We start from the raw sequence: 19,272 nt of genomic DNA, 5'->3' as shown, positions 1-19,272 counted from the left end.
AGGAGCCTAATGACATTCAAAACATGTTCAGTTGGAACTTCAACTAGGTAGGGATTGACTTCAAGCTGAGGTAAATAGTCAGTGGCTTCAGTATTGATTGATGGTGATCTGTTGAGAACACTGTGAAAGACTTCAACCTGCCTCTCTAGGATCATGTCCTTATCACTAATCAATGTGGCTTGAACAGCATTGAGTTGTTGAGATGCACCATAGGTCTTTGACCCATAAACAGCCTTCAGGGCGTCATAAAAGTCCTTTGGATTGTTACTATCAGCATAAAACTGAATTTCATCTGCCTTCTTACTGAGCCAAAAATCCTGCATCTCTCTAAGCTTTGCTTGTACTTTACTTTTGATGGAATTAAATGCTACCTTATTAGAGATGGATGACCCATCCTGCTTGTAACCCCTATGGAGTTCTCATTTTTCACTTAGCAGCTTTTGACTTTCCCCATCATTTTCATCAAACCAGTCTTGATGGTTGTGAGTGTTCTGACCCAGATGAGCAAATAGAGTGCTGTACAGGAAATCTGTGAAAGCTGCCCACTCTTTTTCTATTCCACTGTTACCAAGTGTGTGTTGGCTCAACTTTCCCTCCAAGTTAGCAGCAAACTGTTCTTGCTCAGAGAAGTGTTCTAATCTGTTGACATTAATTATTCTGGTAGTCATTTTTCCTTGGGGCCATTACTTTTGTTAAGTGTTAACATTTAGGTTAGAGAGGATAAGTCTGTGATCAGTCCAGCACTCTGCACCACATAATGCCTTTGTCACTGTCGCATCCTGTCTGTCTCTTCTCCTTATAATCACATAGCCACAGTAATCAGGCCAGGGTTGGGTAAGCAGACAATTTTTTGGGCACCTTTTCTAGCCCCTTCCTTACACCAGGATGTGAGATGTTTGATCCTTAAAAGGCTACTCAGACACCTAGGGGCCATGCTGAATCCCACTGCTGCTGTCAGTGAGAAGATGACTCCATGACCTGGGCTGCCATTGAGCAGGGTTGTGACTGCAGCTCCCAGTGTATCCACACCTGCTGCTTTATCACTTGCCTGTTGCCAGAGAACTTTAAGAGAGGTAAAAATGGTAAAATGGTATGGGTGATATCTTTTGATTCTTCCTCAAATTGGATTTAAGTGAAGCAGAGTTGCATGAAGTCATCAGCCTCACTCTCTCTTCCAGAGTTATCACACAGTCCAGTGGCAGGAGAGAATTAAGAGGACTGATGATGGTTCAGGATGCAGGACGTTGGTGTTTTCAATGCCTAACTAAGCTCTAAGCACTCCATAGGGCCTGCTTCAACCTTCATCGCCACTGGAACAAATTGTTCTCGTCCGCCCATTCCCCCAGGGGAAGTCTTCACATGCTTGGGGTAGACACCCTCCTAACTCACTGATGGGTTTGAGATCCTTTGGTTACGCTCAACCTGGTTTAGCCCGTCTACCAAAACAGTTTACCAAGGTGTGGCCGTTGTGCATGCTACAACTTCTTGGTGCCACAGGTGAGAGTTAAGTGGATCCTCAGAGGTGGAAAGCAGCCCTCACACCAGAGGCACTTGTCTTCCCTGAACACACCCTACAGCCCACTGAGAATAGCAATTGATGTATAGATCTACAAAATTCTTCATATAACATTGTCTCATTTGATCATTACAACCACAGGTACTGAGTCCTAGAAATTTTGTTTTCCTGATTTTACAGATGAGAAAACTGAGGCTTAGGGAGGCCAAATGAATTATTTAAGTTCACACCTCATGTTAGATATGCATCACAGCCCAGATCTCTCTTGAGTCAAAGTCTAGCACTCTCGGCATTATATATTATTTGTTCTCTGGCTGAGGACCCATTGGAGAAGTATGTGACACTTCTAACTTTTAGGAATCAGTGTCATTACCAAGAAATCATCACTTGTTACTGATCTCTCAGTCTAATTAGAAGATACAGTCACTAGTTGCTGGGAATCTAGTCTGCTAAATTTGGGGAAGTAAGATTAGTTTCGCATAACCAGTTCTTCATGAAACCTTGTTGGGTCTTAAGCATAATTGCTTTCTGTTTTAAATGGTCATAAACCATCCCTTTATATTACGTTCTGGATTTACATCACCCTACACCCCTATACTGCCCCTCCCTATACTTGAAGTCAACCATCCCAGTTATAGTTCGACAATATTTCCCCTTCTCCAGTCTTGTGCCAACTCTCCTGTTCCCCTAATTTTCCTAAAAGCACTATTTGGCTCAACAATATCTGTTGTCCTTTCGTTATCCTAGAATTTGGTGTTTCCAGACCTGATGACAGAAACTCATTTCTCACTGTAGGATTATAGAGCTGTAAAACAAGCTTAGAAGTCATCTAGTCTAACACTCATTTTATAGGTGAGGAAACGGAGGCTCGAGGAGGCCAAAGGACCTGTCAAAGGTCACATAGACAGTGAGTATTAGAGCCAGGTCCTATGATTCTAACATACTACTCTAGAGGCAGTGGAAGTGGCAGAGTGGGTAGAGTGCCAGAACTAGAGGCAGGAAGACCTCAGTTAAAATTTGACCTGGGCAAGTCATTTTGTCTCTGCCTGACTCAGTTTCCTCATTGGTAAAATGGTGATAATGATAGAACCTAGCTCTTGGGGTTGTTGTGAGGATCAGATGAGATAATGTTTGTAAAATGCTTAGCACTATCATTTAATAAATGCTTGTTGCTTTCTCCCTTCTCCAACTCTGGCTCCTACAAAAATAGCAGTTTTATCTCCTTCTTAACTTTTTTCTGTTGTTTGGTTCCTTTTAGTCTTACTCGCTTTGATTTGATAGTACACCCTTGTACCAAACCAATCTGCCTTTTCATTTTATGCTTTCATTATTCCTTTCCTCCTGAGTATTAATCCTACCACCTATATATTCCTCACATAGGATAGTCAATCAATAAACACTTAAGTGCCTACTATGTGCCAGGTGCTGTCCTAAGTGGTGGGGAAACGGAAAATAGGCAAAAGTCCCTGGTCTATTATGATAGTTTTCTAATCAGCTTACCTGTTTCAAGTCTTTCTTTATTTCAGTCCATCTTTCACATAGCTGCTAACATGATTTTCCTTAGATCTGACCATGTCATTCTCCTATTCAATAAACTCCAGTGGCTCTCTACTGCTTTTAGGATTTACTTTAGACTTTGACTTTTTAATACCCCTTCACAAACTGGCCCCACTCTACCTTTCCAGTCTTATTATACATTATTCCATATCATGAATTCTATGGTTTAGTCCTGGGGTGAGGAACCTGTTGTGGCCTTGAGGCCATGTGTGGCCTTCTAGGTCCTTGGGTGCAGCCTTTTGACTGAGTCCAAGTTTTATAGAACAAATCCTTTCATTAAGGGGATTTGTTCTGTGAAGTTTGGATTCAGTCAAAGCACCACACAGGAGGACCTAGAGGTCAAGGCCACAGGTTTCCCACTACTGGTCTAGTCAGTTCTTTACTTTTTTTAAAATTTATTGATATTTTCTGTTTCTTACATAATCATGATACTCCATATATATCTCTCCCCCTACCCCACTTTGACAACCACCATATGATAAATAGTATTTTTTTTGAGAAGAAAAAAAGTCATCACAACTGATCAGTATATTGAGAAAGTACAAAAACATGTGGAACATGTAACACCTGTGGACCTACATCTCCACAAAAGGGTGGATTGGAGGTGTCTTCTCATATGTCTTCGTTTGAGTCCCACTTGATCGTTATGATTTTGTTATATTTGCTTTTAATTTTTTGTTGTATCACTGTTCTTCCTATTTAGTTTGTTGTAGTTACTGTATATGTTCTTTTCTTGGCTCTACTTAATTTATGCCAAATCAGTTAATTGACATCATTCCATGCTTCTATGTATTTATCACACACATAATTTTTCACTGCACAGCATTATTCCATTACATTCATGTACCACAATTGGTTTAGCTATTCCCCAAAGGATGGGCAGAGCAGGATAGAGTGCCAAGCCTGGAGTCAGGAAGACTCATCCTTCTAGGTTCAGATCCAGAATTAGACACTTACTTGCTGTATGATTCTAGGCAAGTCACTTAACCCCGTTGGCCTCAGTTTCCTCATCTGTAAAATTAACTGGAGGAGGAAATGGCAAACCAGTTTAGTCTCTTTTCCAAGAAAACCCCAAATAGAGTCATGTCGAGTTAGATGTGACTGAAAAGTGACTATACAACAACAATTGATGTCCGTCTACTTTCTTTCCAATTCTTAGCTATCATAAAAAGTGCTGCTATAAATATTTTGGAGTATATGAGGACACGTTTTCTTATCAGTGGCTTCCTTGGAGCATAAATCTAGCAATAGAGCTTCATGTTCAAAGGATATGGACATTTTTATTCACTTTATTTGCATAATTTCAAATTGCTTTCCAAAATAGTTGTACCATTTCATAGCTCTACCAACAATATCAGTGTGTCTGTTTTCCCACACCCCCTCCTACATTGGCTGTTGCCTTTTTTAGATTATTTTTGCCAACTTGCAGGGTGTGAGGTGAAACGTCAGAGTTGTTTTGATGCACATTTCTTTTATTATTAGTGATTTGTAGCTTTTTTTCCCATATGATTGTGAATACTTTTCAGTTCTTTTTTTGAGAACTATTTCCTCATATCCTTTGACCACATAACTATTTGGAGTATTTATATATATCTCGGATACCAAACCACTATCAGAGAAATTTGATACAAATATTTTTTCCCCATTTAACAACTTCACTTCTTATCCTAGATGCATTAATATTGTCTGTTGAATGTAATGGAATACTATTGTTTTGTAAGAAATGATAAGCAAGATGATTTCAGAAAAACTCAGAAAAGCTTATGTGAACTGATGCATAGTGAAGTTAACAGAACCAGGAAAATGTTATATACAGTAACAGCAATATTGTTTGATCAAGAGCTGTGAATGACTTATCTAGTCTCAGCAATACAATGATCCAAGACAGTCCCAAAGGATCTATAATGAAGCATACTATCCACCTCCAGAGAAAGAACTGATGTTGTTTGAATACAGACTGAAGAATGCTATTTTTCACTTTCTTTTATTTTTTTCTTTTGTTCAAGTCTTCTTGTCCAACATGCTTAATATAGAAATGTTTTACATAACTGTATAGGTATAACCTATATCTGAATGCTTACTGTCTCAGGGAGAGGCAAGGGGAGAAAGGAAGGGATAGAATTTGGAACTAAAAGTTTAAATAAAATGTTTCTAAAAAATTGAAAAAATAATGAATGATTTTTTTTGATAAATCTGTACAATCTTTTTCAAAGGATTTTGTTTAAAAATGTTTAATCAATGTTCATCAGTGATGTTGGCCTATAGTTTTCTTTGTTTTTTCTTTCCTTGGTTTACTATTGGGACTATATTTGTTTCATAAAAAAAGATTGTCAATTTTTGACAGAAATTTGTGAAGTATTGGCACTAATTGTTTTTTCAAGGTTTGATAGCGTTCTCCTGTGAATCCATCAGGTCCAGGAGTTTTTGTCTTTGGTATTCTTTTTACAGCTATATCTATTTTCTTTTCTGAGATTGGGTTATTTAACATCTCTAATTAGTCTTCTGATAGTTAAAATATTTTAAGTTTTTGAAGGTATTCCTTCAAATTCTTGTGTTCTCAGTTTTGTTAGCATGTAACTCTGCACAATATGTTCTGATTGTTCTTTTTGTTTCTTCTGGTGTTGCTGTGATATCATCTTACTCATTTACTATTTTATTCATTTGATTTTTTTCTGTCTTTTCAATCATATTAGTTAAGAGTTTATTAATTTTGTTAGTCTTTTCAAAGAACCAGCTTTTAGTTTTATTTATCATTTCTATGTCTTTATTTTTTTTTGCTTCCAGTTTATTTCCCTTCTTATTTTTGACATATCCTTTTTTGGTGCTTATTTTTATTTACTTGTTGATTTTGTATTTTAAAGACATTAAATTCTCCACACTGGAAGCAGAGTTTAAGTTTAAAGCAGAGTTTAAAACTTCAGTAATTGGCTGGGATCATGAACAAACAAAGGTCCAAAAAAAGTCAGACCATAGAATCTTTCTTTGGTAACAAAGAAAATCAAAACATACAACCAGAAGAAGACAACAAAGTCAGAGCTCCTACATCCAAGGCCTCCAAGAAAAATATGAGTCAGTCTCAGGCCGTGGAAGAGCTCAAAAAGGAGTTTGAGAAACAAGTAAGAGAAGTAGAGGAAAAACTGGGGAGAGAAATGAGAGTAATGCAAGAAAATCAGGACAAACAAGTCAACAGCTTGCTAAAGGAGACCCCAAAATACTGAAGAAAATAACACCTCAAAAAAATAGCCTAACCCAAATGGCAAAAGAGGTCCAAAAAGCCAATGAGGAGAAGAATGTGCTAAAAATAAAAATTGACCAAATGGAAGAGGAAGTCCAAAAGATCAATGAAGAAAATACTTCCTTAAAAATTAGAATGGAGCAATTTGAAACTAGTGAGTTTATGAGAAATCAAGACACTGTAAAACAAATCCAAAAGAATGAAAAAAATAGAAAACAATGTGAAATATTTCACTGGAAAACTGACCTAGAAAATAGATCCAGGAGAGAGAATTTAAAAATTATTGGACTATCTGAAAGCCATGATCAAAAAAAGAGCCTAGACATCACCTTTCAAGAAATTATGAAGGAAAACTGCCCTGATATTTTAGAACCAGAGGGCAAAATAGAAATTGAAAGAATCCACCAATCACTTTCTGAAAGAGATCCGCAAAGGAAAACTCCTAGGAATGTTGTAGCCAAATTTTAGAGTTCCCAGGTCAAGGAGAAAATATAGCAAGCAGTCAGAAAGAAGCAATTCAAGTACTGTGGAAACACAATCAGGATAACACAAGATTTAGCAGCTTCTACATTAAGGGACCAGAGGGCATGGAATATAATATTCCTGAGGGCAAAGGAGATAGGAATACAACCAAGAATTACCTACCCAGCAAAACCGAGTATAAACCTTCAGGGGAAAAATGATTATTCAATGAAATAGCAGACTTTTAAGCATTCTTGATGAAAAGACCAGAGCTGAATAGAAAATTTGACTTTCAAATACAAGACTCAAGTGAAACATGAAGAGGTAAACAGGAAAGAGAAATCATAAGAGACTTATTAAGATTGGACTGTTTACATTCCTGCATGGAAAGATGATATTTATAACTCATGAGACCTTTGTCAGTATTAGGGTAGTTGGAGGGAAAAAATTATATGTATGTCTGTATAGATAGATAGATAGATTAGATAGATAGATAGATAGAGGGCACAGGGTGAGTTGAAGATGAAGGGATGATATCTGGAGCATAAAATAAAGGAGTGAGAGAGGATTATACTGGGAGAAGGAGAAAGGGAGAGGTAGAATGGGGTAAATTATCTCACATAAAACAGACAAGAAAAGGCTTTTATAGTGGAGGGGAAATGGGGGAAGGTGAGAGGGAATGAGTGAATCTTATTCTCATAGGATTTGTCTTAAGGAGGGAATAACATACACGCTTAATTGGGCATGGAAATCTATCTTACCCTATAGGGAAATTGGGAGGAGGGAAGGGAATAAAAGAGCTGGGGTATGATAGAAGGGAGGGCAGATCAGGGAAGGGGGTAATCAGAAGCAAACACTTCTAAGGAAGGACAGGGTCAAAAGAGAGAATAGAATAAATGGAGGGGCGGGATAGGATGAAGGGAAATATAGTTAGTTTTTCACAACATGACTGCTATGGAAGTGTTTTGCATGACTACACATGTATAACTTGTGTCGAGTTCCTTGCCTTCTCAATGAGGGTAGGTGGGGAGGGAGGAAGGGAGATAATTTAGAGCCCAAAGTTTTAAAAACAAATGTTAAAAATTGTTTTCACATGCAACTGGGAAATAAGATATATAGGCAGTAGGGTATAGAAATCTATCCTGCCCTACAGGAAAATAGAAGAGGAAGGGGATAAGAGAAGGGAGGGAGAAATAGAAGGGAGGGGAAATTAGGGGAAGGGGTATTCAGAATGCATGCCATCTTGAGGTGGGGGGAAGGACAAGATAGGGAGAAAATTTGGAACTCAAAATCTCGTGGAAGTGAATGTTGAAAACTAAAAATAAATAAGTAAAATTTTAAAAAGACATTAAATACATATTTTATATTTTTAATACATATATAATCATCTCTTTTCCTGTGTTGTTAATGTTGTGATCATAAGAACTGATTTAGCTGTATGCCAGAAATTTTGGTATATTGTTTCACCATGAATATTTTCTTTTTACGTAGCTATTCATTGTTCCTCTGATTTATTCTTTGACTGCCTCATTATTTAAGAGTTCATTGTTAAGTCTCCATTTGGGTCTGTACCTCTTGTTTGTGGTCCCTGAATCAATTTCTATTCTTATTGTATTATGGTTTGTAAAGGATTATGTTTGTATTAATTATCTCTGTCTTTTATGTATGTTTGCAGTCTCTTTGTGCCCTAATACGTGGTCAATTTTTGTAAAAGTTCTGTGTGGTATAGAGAAATATGTATAACCTTTAGCTGTCCCACTTAGAAAATACCACATCTTTTAATTCTAGTTTTTCTAGAGAAACAAGATTCATCAGTTCATGTAGATTTTCTCCCTCTCTTCTGCTGTAAACACCGTATTATGTTCCTTCAGTTACTTATTTTTTTTTAAAGGTGGCCATGTTCTCATTGACTCTTCCCATCATCTTTCATTCCCTCTTTCCTTTTGTAAATTTTAAAAAATTAGTTCCACTCCTGCTTTTATCTGCTTATATATTTCTTCCCCCCTCTTTTTTCCTCTCAGATAGATGCTCCATAACTCTCCTGCCTTCAGCTAGTCTTGTTGATTGATTTTTTAATTTCTTTTTTGTGCCCCTTTCCAAAAATTATTTTTTCATTTTCTTCATTATCTGTTTTCTCTTTCTGTTTACTCTTGAGACCCTTACTCTCTAATTCATGATTCCTATAATCATCTTCTCTTTCTTATCTCTGTATTCTTCATACAATCCAAGCTTCCAAGGTATCCATTCTAGACACTTCCCTCTAGGTACTTTCTGCCACTGCCTTGTAGGGCTTAGCCCATTTATTCTCTTTTTCTGTTGTGTCTGACACTGGGAACAGTGGCTATTATTGCTGATGTCAGAGAGGACACTACCCAAAGGCGGGATACCTCCTCTCCCTTCCCCCCACTGATCTATACTCTCTTTTGTCAACCTTGCCCCTCCCCCCCTGTCCCATTTGCCTGGAACTCTCCTCCTTGAGTCCATGCTCTCCCACTCCTCCAGGTGCCAGTTACTCCCAGAGGCTCCACCTCTCCCTCTCCTAGGACAAGTAGAATTTTCAGGCACTAAATCTCCCACGTCAATGTAGATTGTAAGGTCCTCATCTCCCTTCACTCATAGGAGCATTCATCAGTGGACCCCTCTCCTACATCCAAAATAAGGCCTCCTTTCTTTCCTTCTCAGTCTTTGCCTCCTTGTCCTCACCACTGTCCTACTGTAAGCTCTTCTGTTTCTGGGACCCATAGGGATTATCTTCCCCTTTTTGTTAGTCTTCAATTGGACCCCACTACATCTTTCACTTCTCTCTATCCTTCTGCTCCCCTCCCCTCCTTTCATGTACCCTTCCATGTTGTAATGTGGTCTCACAAAAGAAGCATTCACCTGTAGTCATGATGTCACTAGGTTCTTTCCATGATGTCCCCTGTTTACCTCTTAACTGTTACCTCTACCAGATTTCTACATTCACTCCTGTCTCATTGCGTACATTTAGAAAGAAGTCTCTTAGTGTTCTTTCTTTTGTTATTCTGCTGCTGTTGTAGTCTGCATGTATTTATTCCTCCTACATTTCTGTTATTGGGGGTGTTTTGAGAAACAAATAATCTCTTCTGGTTTTCTTTGTTTCTTAAAAATGTTTTAAAATAGGGTCAGCTAGGTGGCGCAGTGGATAGAGCACTGGCCCTGAAGTCAGGAGGACCTGAGTTCAAATCTGGCCTCAGACCAAACACTTGACACTTACTAGCTGTGTGACCCTGGGGAAGTCACTTAACCCCAATTGACTAAAAAAAAAAAGTTTTAAAATTTATTATTGTTTATTTATTTTAAATTCTTTCCTTTATGAATTTTGAGTTTCAAATTCTCTCCCTCCCGTCTATATCCTCCTCTACCCACTGAGAAGGCAAGCAGTATGCTATCAATTATACATGTGAAATGATGCAAATGCTATTTCCACATAATCTATATGTATTTTTTTAAAGCAGGAAAAATAAAGAAAGTGAGAAAAATACACTTCAGTATGCAGTCAGAGTTTATCAATTCTCTCTCTGGTGATGCGTAGTATTTTTTTTTAACCATGAGTTCTTTAGAATTGTCTTGGATCATTGTATTGATCAGAGTAGCCAACTGAGACTTTCATAGTTGATCATCATTATACCATTGCCATTACTGTGTACAGTGATGTCTCAGTTCTTCTCACTTCACTTTGTATCAGTTTATATAGGTCTTTTTAAAAAAAATTCTGTTTTTTTAATTTATTTTTTAAAATGAATTTATTTTAATCAACAATTACTTCCATTAGCTTTTGAGTTTAAAATTTTTCTCCCCCTCTCTTCCTACCTCCCTCCCCAAGATTACATGCAATCTGATATAGACTATACATATACATTCCTATTAAACATTTTCACATTAGTGATGTTGTAAGTGAGAATTAGAACTAATAGGAGGAACCACCAGAAAGAGGAAACAAAACACAACAGAAGAAAAAAAATAGCAAATAATATGCTTCGATCTGCATTCAAACTCTGTAGTTCTTTCTTTGGATATGGATAGCACTTTTCATCATGAGACCTTTGGAGATGTCTTAGATCCTTGTATTGCTGAGAAGGGTTAAGTCTATCAATATTAGTCATCGCACAACTTGACTGTTACTGTATACAACATTCTCCTGGTTCTGCTCACTTCACTCAGCATCAGACCATACAAGTCTTTCCAGGTTTTTCTGAAGTCTGCCAGTTCATCATTTCTTACAGCACAATAGTATTCCATTACATTCATATACCACAGCTTGTTCAATCATTCCCCAATTGATGGGCATCCTCTCAATTTCCAATTCTTGGCCACCACAAAAAGAGCTGCTGTGAATATTTTTGTACATGTGGGTCCTTTTCCCATTTATATGATCTCTTTGGGATACAGCCCTAGAATTGCTATTGCTGGATCAAAGGGTATGTACATTTTTATAGTCCTTTATTCATATAGGTCTTGCCATGTTTTTCTGAAACCACCCCCCCCTTGTCATTTCTTAGCACAATAGTACGCTATCACATTCATGTGCCACAATTTATTCAACCATTACCCAATTGATGTACATCCTCTTGATTTTTTGTGGTATAGTTGTTACAAATATTCTTGCACACACAGGTCCTTTTCTTTTATCTTTGACCTCTGGGATACAGACTTAGTAGTGGTATTGCTGAGTCAAAGAGTATGCACAGGTTCATAGCCCTTTGGGCCTAGTTCCAAATTGAACTTCAAAATGGTTGAACTACTTCACTACTCCATCAACAATTCATTAGTGTACCTATTTTTCCCTCATCTACAACATTTATCATTTCTGATATGTATGAGGAGGTACCTCAGAGCTGTTTTAATTTGCCTTTCTCTAATCAATAGTGATTTAGAGCATTTTTTTCATGTGACTATAGGTAGCTTTAATATCTTCTTCTGAAAACTACCTATTTATATCCTTTGACTATTTGTCAGTTGGGGGAATGGCTCTTATTTTTATAAATTTGATTCAGTTCTGTACTCAGTATATATTTGAGAAATGAGATCTTTATCAGAGAAGCTTAATGCAAAAAATTTTGATATCACTTCATTGTCTCTGGTACCTTTTAGCAAAATGTAGTTTCCCTAATTATCTCTTTAAATTAGGTCTATTTTTGTTTTTGCTTTGTCTGAGATTGTAATCTACCTCTACCTTTTAAAAAAAATTCAGCTGAAGCATATTAGCTTCTGCTTCAGGCCTTTATTTTAACTGTGTGTCTTTCTGTTTCAAGTGTGTCTTTTGTAAACAACATGTTGAATTCTGGTTTCTAATCCATTCTGCTATCTGCTTCTGTTTTATGGGTGAGCTCATTCCATTCACATTCATAGTTCTGATTGTGAACTGTGTATTTCCCTCTATCCCATTTTCTTCTGTTTCTTGTTTTCTCTCTTTTTATCTCAGCCTTCCTCAAAAGTCAATTTTGCATCTAAACACAGCGTCCCTTAATTTGTCCCCCCTTCTCTTATCCCCTTCCCCTCTTATTTCCAGATTGGGTTATTTTTCTATATACAACTGAGTATATATCTCTATCTATCTCTGTGTATATCTGTATATATATAATCTGTATATATGTATGTATGTATATATGTATATATGCTTCCCTCTTTGAATCAATTCTGATGAGAGTGAAGGTGAAGCATTGCCTACCACCCCTTCTCATTTCCCCCTCCATGGTAAAAGCTCTTCCTTGTGCACCTCTTTTATGTGATTTCCCCATTCTACCTCTCCCTTCTTTCTTCTCCCAGTGCATTCTCTCTTTCTCACTCCTTTTTTTTGGAGCTCATTCCAACATAATTGACTCACACCCATGCCCTCTGTCTATGTAACTTCTTTTAACTGTCCTAATAGAGATAAAGTTCTTAGGAATTACATGTATTCTTTTCCCATATAGGAATGTAAACAGTTTAACTTTATTGAGACCCTTATGATTACTCTTTCATGTTTACCTTTTTATGCTTCTCTTGAGTCTTCTGTTTGAATATCAAATTTTTCTATTCAGCTCTGGTCTTTTCATCATGAGAGCTTGAAAGTCCTCTGTTTCCTCAAATGTCCATTTCCCCCCTTGAAAGATTATACTCAGTTTTGCTGGGTAGGTTATTTTTGGTTGTAATCCTAGCTTCTTTGCCTTACAGAGTATCATATTCCAAGCCCTCTGCTCCTTTAACATGGAAGCTGCTAATCTTGGGTGATCTTGGATGTGGTTCCATGATATCTGAATTGTTTCTGGCTTCTTGAAGTATTTTCCTCTTTTACCAGTGAGCTCTGGAATTTGGCTATAATATTCCTGGGAGTTCTCATTTTGGGATCTCTTTTCAAGAGGTGATCAGTGGATTCTTTCAATTTCTACTTTATTCTCTGGATCTAAGACATTGGGGCAATTTTTCTTGATAATTTCTTGAAATATGTCTAGGATCTTTTTTTGATCATGGATTTTACATTGTCCAGTAATTCTTAAATTATTTCTCTTTGATCTATTTCCCAGGTCAATTGTTTTTCTGATGGGATATTTGACATTGTCTTCTATTTTTTATTCTTTTGTTTTTTACTGTTTTTTTTTATTGTTTTATTGTTTCTCAGTGTCTCATAGAATCATTGACTTCCAGTTGCCCAATTCTAATTTTTCTTTATTTTCCTCAGTGAACTTTTGTCTCCCTTTTTCCATTTGGCCAATTCTGTTCTTTAGGGAGTTCTTTTCTTCCATGAATTTTTGTGCCTCTTTTACCATTAGGTCAATTCTGTTTTTTAAGGTGTTACTTTCTTTAGTATTCTGATGCCTCTTTTACCAAGCCATAATTGTTTTTTCATTTTCTTTATCACTCTCATTTCTTTTCTCAATTTTTTCCTTTATCACACTTATCTTCCTTTAACTCTTCCAGGATTTCTTATTGGAGTTGGATCCAATTAACCTTTTTCTTTGAATTCGCCTTTGTTTTAAGCTGTTTTCCCATTGTTGTCTTCTTCTGAGTTTGTGTCTTGGTCTTCCCTGTCATCATAGCAGCTTTTTATGGTCAAATTGTTTTTTGGTTGTTTCGTTATTTTTCTAACCTATTTCTTGACTTTGAACTTTATGCTAAGTTGGATTCTGTTGATCTTGGACTGGGGAGGCACTGTCCTAAGCTTCAGGCTTTTTTTGCTGCTATTTACAAAATTAATTCTGAGGGGTTGCAAGTTTTTGGTGCTTCCAAGGTAGTGTGATCCTGGCAGAGAGGTGGTCACTTGTCTTCTGGTCTGCACTCTGATCTTTACCCAGGAGGAGCCCCTAGTCCCCCACAGTCACAAGCACTAGTGCTCCCTTTGCCTTGGAACTGCAACCAGGGCCCCTGCTCCCTCGTGACCAGCCCTCAGCACTCCTCTGCTCCCTGGAACTCTGACCCAGGCCTGTGTGTGGGTAGTAAAGTCGCCAATCAGTGTCAACTGTACCTAGTGCCAGCAAAGGGTCCCTTTACTCTCTTTTTAAGCAATTTTCTGACCCCCTTCTGATCTCTGGGCTGAGAGCTCATGATTCTGCTGCTGCTGTGTTTGGATTTAGACAGGCTTCTATTCCAGTGTCACAGACTTTTCCTGCCAACCCCCTAAGTTTTCATACGCCAGAAAAAGTTCTTACCCTGACCTTTCCAAAATTTGATTTGGGTGGTTATTTTAAAGTTGTTTGGAGTGGAATTTTGAGAGAGTTTACTTGTGTTGCCTCCGATCCACTATCTTGGGTCTCTATAATTGGCTCTGATTTTCTTTCTAGAAATATTTCAAACTTATTTATTATTGAGTGTTCATCATTTGTCCTAGATAGTTAAGCTTAGATTTTCAGGATTGGTCACTGTGGGCTGCATCTTGAGCTCTAGTGTTCTTTGGAACATAATATTCTATTCCTTCCTCCTTTTTCTAATAGGTTCAGAATAATCTTTTGTTATGTAAATGTCCTTTCCTTTGTATCTGAAGGCCTCTCTCCTCATGGCCTTCAGAACTTCTTGTTTGTGAATTAAATTGTTAAATTTAATTACTGTGTGTCTAGAACTTTGAAGCCTTTTTTTTCCCCTGGAGGCGATCTGTGAATTCTTTTAATTGAATTTCATTTTCTATGTTCAGAAACTGGGCAGTTCTCTTCTACTATTTTCCTCATTGTAGTATTAAGGTTTTTTTGTCCTGTCCTGTTCTTCTGGGCAACCTATGATACTTAGGTTGTCTCTACACATCCTGTCTTTGATATCCATATATTTTGCTTGTATAGTAAGCATATTTTCTTTTAATCTTCTTTTACTTCTTTTCTTCCAGATTGTCCTTCACTTCTGTATATTTGCATTCCTAATCTAGTGTTCTCTTTTTTGTTTCCATGGTGAGGTTTGCCATTGCAGATTCTTCTATTCTGTGAATTATTTTTGCTGTGCAGGACTCTCATACTTCTTACTTCTATTTTAAACCACTCAGGAAAAGCATGTTGTGGTTCCATGTTCTCCACAAATTCCACAGGGTCCTTAGTCTTATCAAGTATTGTATCATTTCCCTTCATCTTGCAGTATTTATTCATAGATGCCTGAACTTGGTTACATCTGGAGGCCATATTTCCTTCTGTTGTAACTGTTTTTCTTGTTGATTTATCTGTTTATGTTTAAAGTCTTTAGCAATATTAAGTGAATAAATAATTTTAATGATTTGTGCTTAGATCCAAAAAATAATTTTATTAATAAGTTTACTGAAATTTAATTTATTTAATTTAAATTTATTAAATATTTATTAATAAAAATAATTTTTTTTCAGTATGATTACATGGGATCTGATATTGAGGCTGTAACAAATAAAGTCATCCAGATTCTTGGTCTTATAAACGCAGTAAGTTTTCCCCCTTTTTATGTCCTATGGGGAAAAAAATTCATTGTTTGGACTTTAGAGTCAAATTGATTTACTGTAGCTCTCTTGTATAATAAATCATTCCAAAGACCAAATGTAAACAAATTGTGTAGCTTCATCAAAACACAGCAATTTAGTTAAGCTCCACTCAATCATTTACTAAGCAGCCACTGTGTTTAGTAGCTTATACTCCTTTAGATTCCTTTAACTCCTTAAATTCCTTTAGAGCAGGCGCTGCCTTGGCATCCCCAGCCTTCAGCACAATGCCTCGCATGTGGTATGCAATTAATAAATGTTTATTGATTGACCTAACACATTCATAACGCAACATAAAAAAGTATCTTTGTAATTGTTTGTTATCTTTTCTATTTTTAGATGTTTACCCAATTTCAAATGACAATTGTGTTGTCATCTTTGGAACTGTGGACATATAAAAATAAGATTTCCACAACTGGGGAGCCAGATGAAGTATTACAAAGATTTTTGGAATGGAAAAATTCTTATTTGGTCCTACGGCCTCATGATATGGCATATTTATTCATGTAAGTCTAATTAAAAATATAACAAACAAATATGTGTATTGGATATTTCTGTTATGGCATTTTATCTGTGTGTGAATTGAGAGGCTTTCAGAAACTCTCATAGGGGAAAACATAATTGTGAGACACCATCATGTGAAAGTAAGTTAGGTAGCATAGTAAATAGAGCTCTGGACCTGGAATCAGGAAGATCTGAGTTCAAATCCAGCCTTAGACACTTACTAGCTATGAGACTGGGCAAATCACCTAATGTCTGTCTGTGACATTTTCCTCATCTCTAAAATGGGAATAGTAACAGCACCTATTTCCCAGGATTTATAGAGCTTTTTGCAAACCTTTGACACTGTAAATTCTAGCTATTATTTTTGACTATTACTGTGTGATAAATAAGATACCCGTATAGAATATAGATGGACGTGGTACAAGGTTCTTTCTTTCTTTTTTTTTTATTTTTTGCCCTTGAGTGAGATCGTGCAGTGGTTTTGAGTCACCTTGCCTGTAGTGTGGGTGAGTGGCAAAAGACTGTGGGAGTCAGACTCCTGGGTTCCTGGCTACAGTGGCTCAAGCTTCTACTTATAGGGACCAGTACCAGAGTCCAGTGCTGCAGAAACAACTAGACAATGATCAGAAACAGGTTTGAGTACTGGAAGGCTCTCAGCTCTCATGAAGCCTGACAGATTGGTGGGCCAGGGATGGGGAGTCTGGTCTAACTTCCCACACTGACTGTCTTTCCCGAAGGTACAGAGGTGGCATTCCAGAAACAAAGATCATCCCCAGAGTTCTATTTATAGATAAGTATAGTTCTGAAATGCCTCTAACTAGTGATGTGCTAGTAAATGTTTAACAACAGTTCTTGGAAAAATGTATGATGAACCATACTTTTAAGTTAAATCTTCATTAACACTTTTCCCATCACTTTCTCACATCTATATAAATAACAAAACAACAAATCACTCCTAGATTTATAGTAGTTTCTGACCTTTACATCTTCACACTGAACATTTAACAACCAGCTCTCCAGAGCTTGACTAGATAATTCTAGCGGATCCCTGCCTCTAATCATATGGATATATATGGGTTAATAGTGTCCTCCTTTGCCCCGGTCTCACATGATCAAGCAGCCTTGCTCCTTACCAAAGCTAACCCCTCTACATGTTCAAGTGTTCCCATTCCATACTGTCTCCTCCAACAGATTGCTCCTTCTGTCATTCCCAATCTTTTCACTCATTTTCAATTTCTCCTTTTTTACTGGCTTATTCTCTATTGCCTAGAAACATACCTGTGTTTCCCTATCCTGAAAAAAATCCCCACTTGATCCTTCCCTCACAGCTAACTGTCATCCTATACCCCTTTTGCCCTTTGTAGCTAAACTCAAAAAGGCCATCTACAATAGATATCTCCACTTTCTTTCTTCTCACTTTCTTCTAAACTTACAATCCAGCTTCTGACCTTATTATTCCACCAAAATTGCTCTCTCCAAAGTTACTAGTGATATTTTAGTTACTAAATCCAATGGCTTTTTCTTAATCCTCATTCTCTTTGACCTCTCTGAAGCCTTTGACATTGTTATTACTCTCTCTTCCTTGATCTCTCTTCTGTCTAGGTTTTTGGGACACCGCTCTGTACTGGTTCTCATCTTACTCATCTAACCACTTTTCCGTCTCCTTTGCTGGATCACTTAACTCAGTATGTTCAGTATGGAACTCATTATCTTTACCCCTAACCCCTACGGATCTCTTATCATCTTTATTACTGTAGAAGTCAGCACCATCCTCCTAGTCCAGGGGTGGAGAACCTGAAGCCTCGAGGCCACATCTGGCTTTCTAGGTCCTTGTGTGCGGCCTTTTGACTGAGTCCAGGTTTTACTTAACAAATCCTTTTATTAAGGGGATCTGTTCTGTGAAGTTTGGATTCAATCAAAGGGCCACACTTGAGGACCTAGAGGGCCACATGTGACCTTGAGGCCACAGGTTTCCCTTCCCTGTCCTAGTCCCTAAGACTTAGAACCTAGGAGTCAACATCTCTCTTGTGGACCCCCTTCTTGCCTCTGGCAGTGTCGTCACTCTAAGCAGGCCTTCATCTCCTCATAACCTAGGTTATTTTAATAGATTGCTGGTGGGTCTGTCTGCCTCAAGTCTCTCCCCACTCTAACCCATCCTCCATTCAGCCACTAAAGTGATTTTCTTCAAACACAGGTACAATCACCCACTCTGTCCCAATTTAAACCCCAGCCCCAACCTCCCCAAGTCAATAAACTCCAGTGACCCCCTTTGCCTCCAAGATAAAATACAAAATGCTTTGTTTGGCATTCAAAGGCAAAATGAGGGCAGCTAGGTGGAACAGTGGATAGAGTGCCAGATCTGAAGTCAGGAAGACTCATCTTCCTGAGTTGAAATCTTAGACAATTTCTAGCCTTAGATAATTACTAACTGTGAGACTCTGGGCAAGTCACTTAACCCTGTTTGCTTCAATTTCCTCATCTGTAAAATGAGCTGGAGAAAGAAATGGCAAACCACTCCAACCTTTTTGCCAAGAAAACCTCAAAATGGGTCACAAAGAATTGGACAGGACTGAAAAATGACTGAACGACAAGTGAAACATAAGCTGAGACTGGTGCGGAAAGCAAAAAACCACAAAAAGTATTGTGGGTTTTTTTTTTAAGTTAAAGTAGGAAAAAGAAGAAACTCAAAAAAGATTTGGAAATTCTGCTTAGGGTAGCTGGGACAATATTAACAGATGGCAGGGAAGGCAGAGCTGCTCAAGTCCTATTTTGCTTGTTTTCTCTGCCAAGGAAAATAGTCTTTGTATAGGAAAAGAGAAGAGATAATAGCTAATGGGGAGTTGATACTCAAGATAAGTAAGCAAAAACATGAGAATAACTTCGTGTCCTCCAGTCATCTGTTCCATATGGACTATATTCTAAGGTAATGTAAAAATAAGTGGATGCATTTTCTGGGCAAATGCCAGCCCTCTTTGTAAGGTCATAGAAAATAGAAGTGAGAGCCATAGGACTGGAGGGAAGCAAATGGCTTTTTTCTCAAAGAAGAAAAGAAAATGGAGTCTGCAAACTATAGGCCTA

The 19,272-nt window shown here is 37.5% G+C and overlaps 1 protein-coding gene across 1 annotated transcript in view; it reads left to right on the top strand.

Moving 5' to 3' along the window:
* The window catches only part of LOC114045335 (disintegrin and metalloproteinase domain-containing protein 32-like), a 137,874-nt gene that overhangs the window by 46,550 nt on the left and 72,052 nt on the right, over positions 1-19,272 (top strand). The window contains exons 8-9 of the mRNA XM_027865269.1: positions 15,565-15,636; positions 16,030-16,196. Coding sequence (XP_027721070.1) covers positions 15,565-15,636; positions 16,030-16,196 — 239 coding nt within the window. The remainder of the gene's footprint in view (positions 1-15,564; positions 15,637-16,029; positions 16,197-19,272) is intronic.

Source organism: Vombatus ursinus, unplaced genomic scaffold (genome assembly GCF_900497805.2).
Source record: "Vombatus ursinus unplaced genomic scaffold, bare-nosed wombat genome assembly UNPS02014778.1, whole genome shotgun sequence".
Classification (NCBI taxonomy): Eukaryota; Metazoa; Chordata; class Mammalia; order Diprotodontia; family Vombatidae; genus Vombatus; species Vombatus ursinus.
This window is presented reverse-complemented; position numbering and strand designations above follow the sequence as displayed.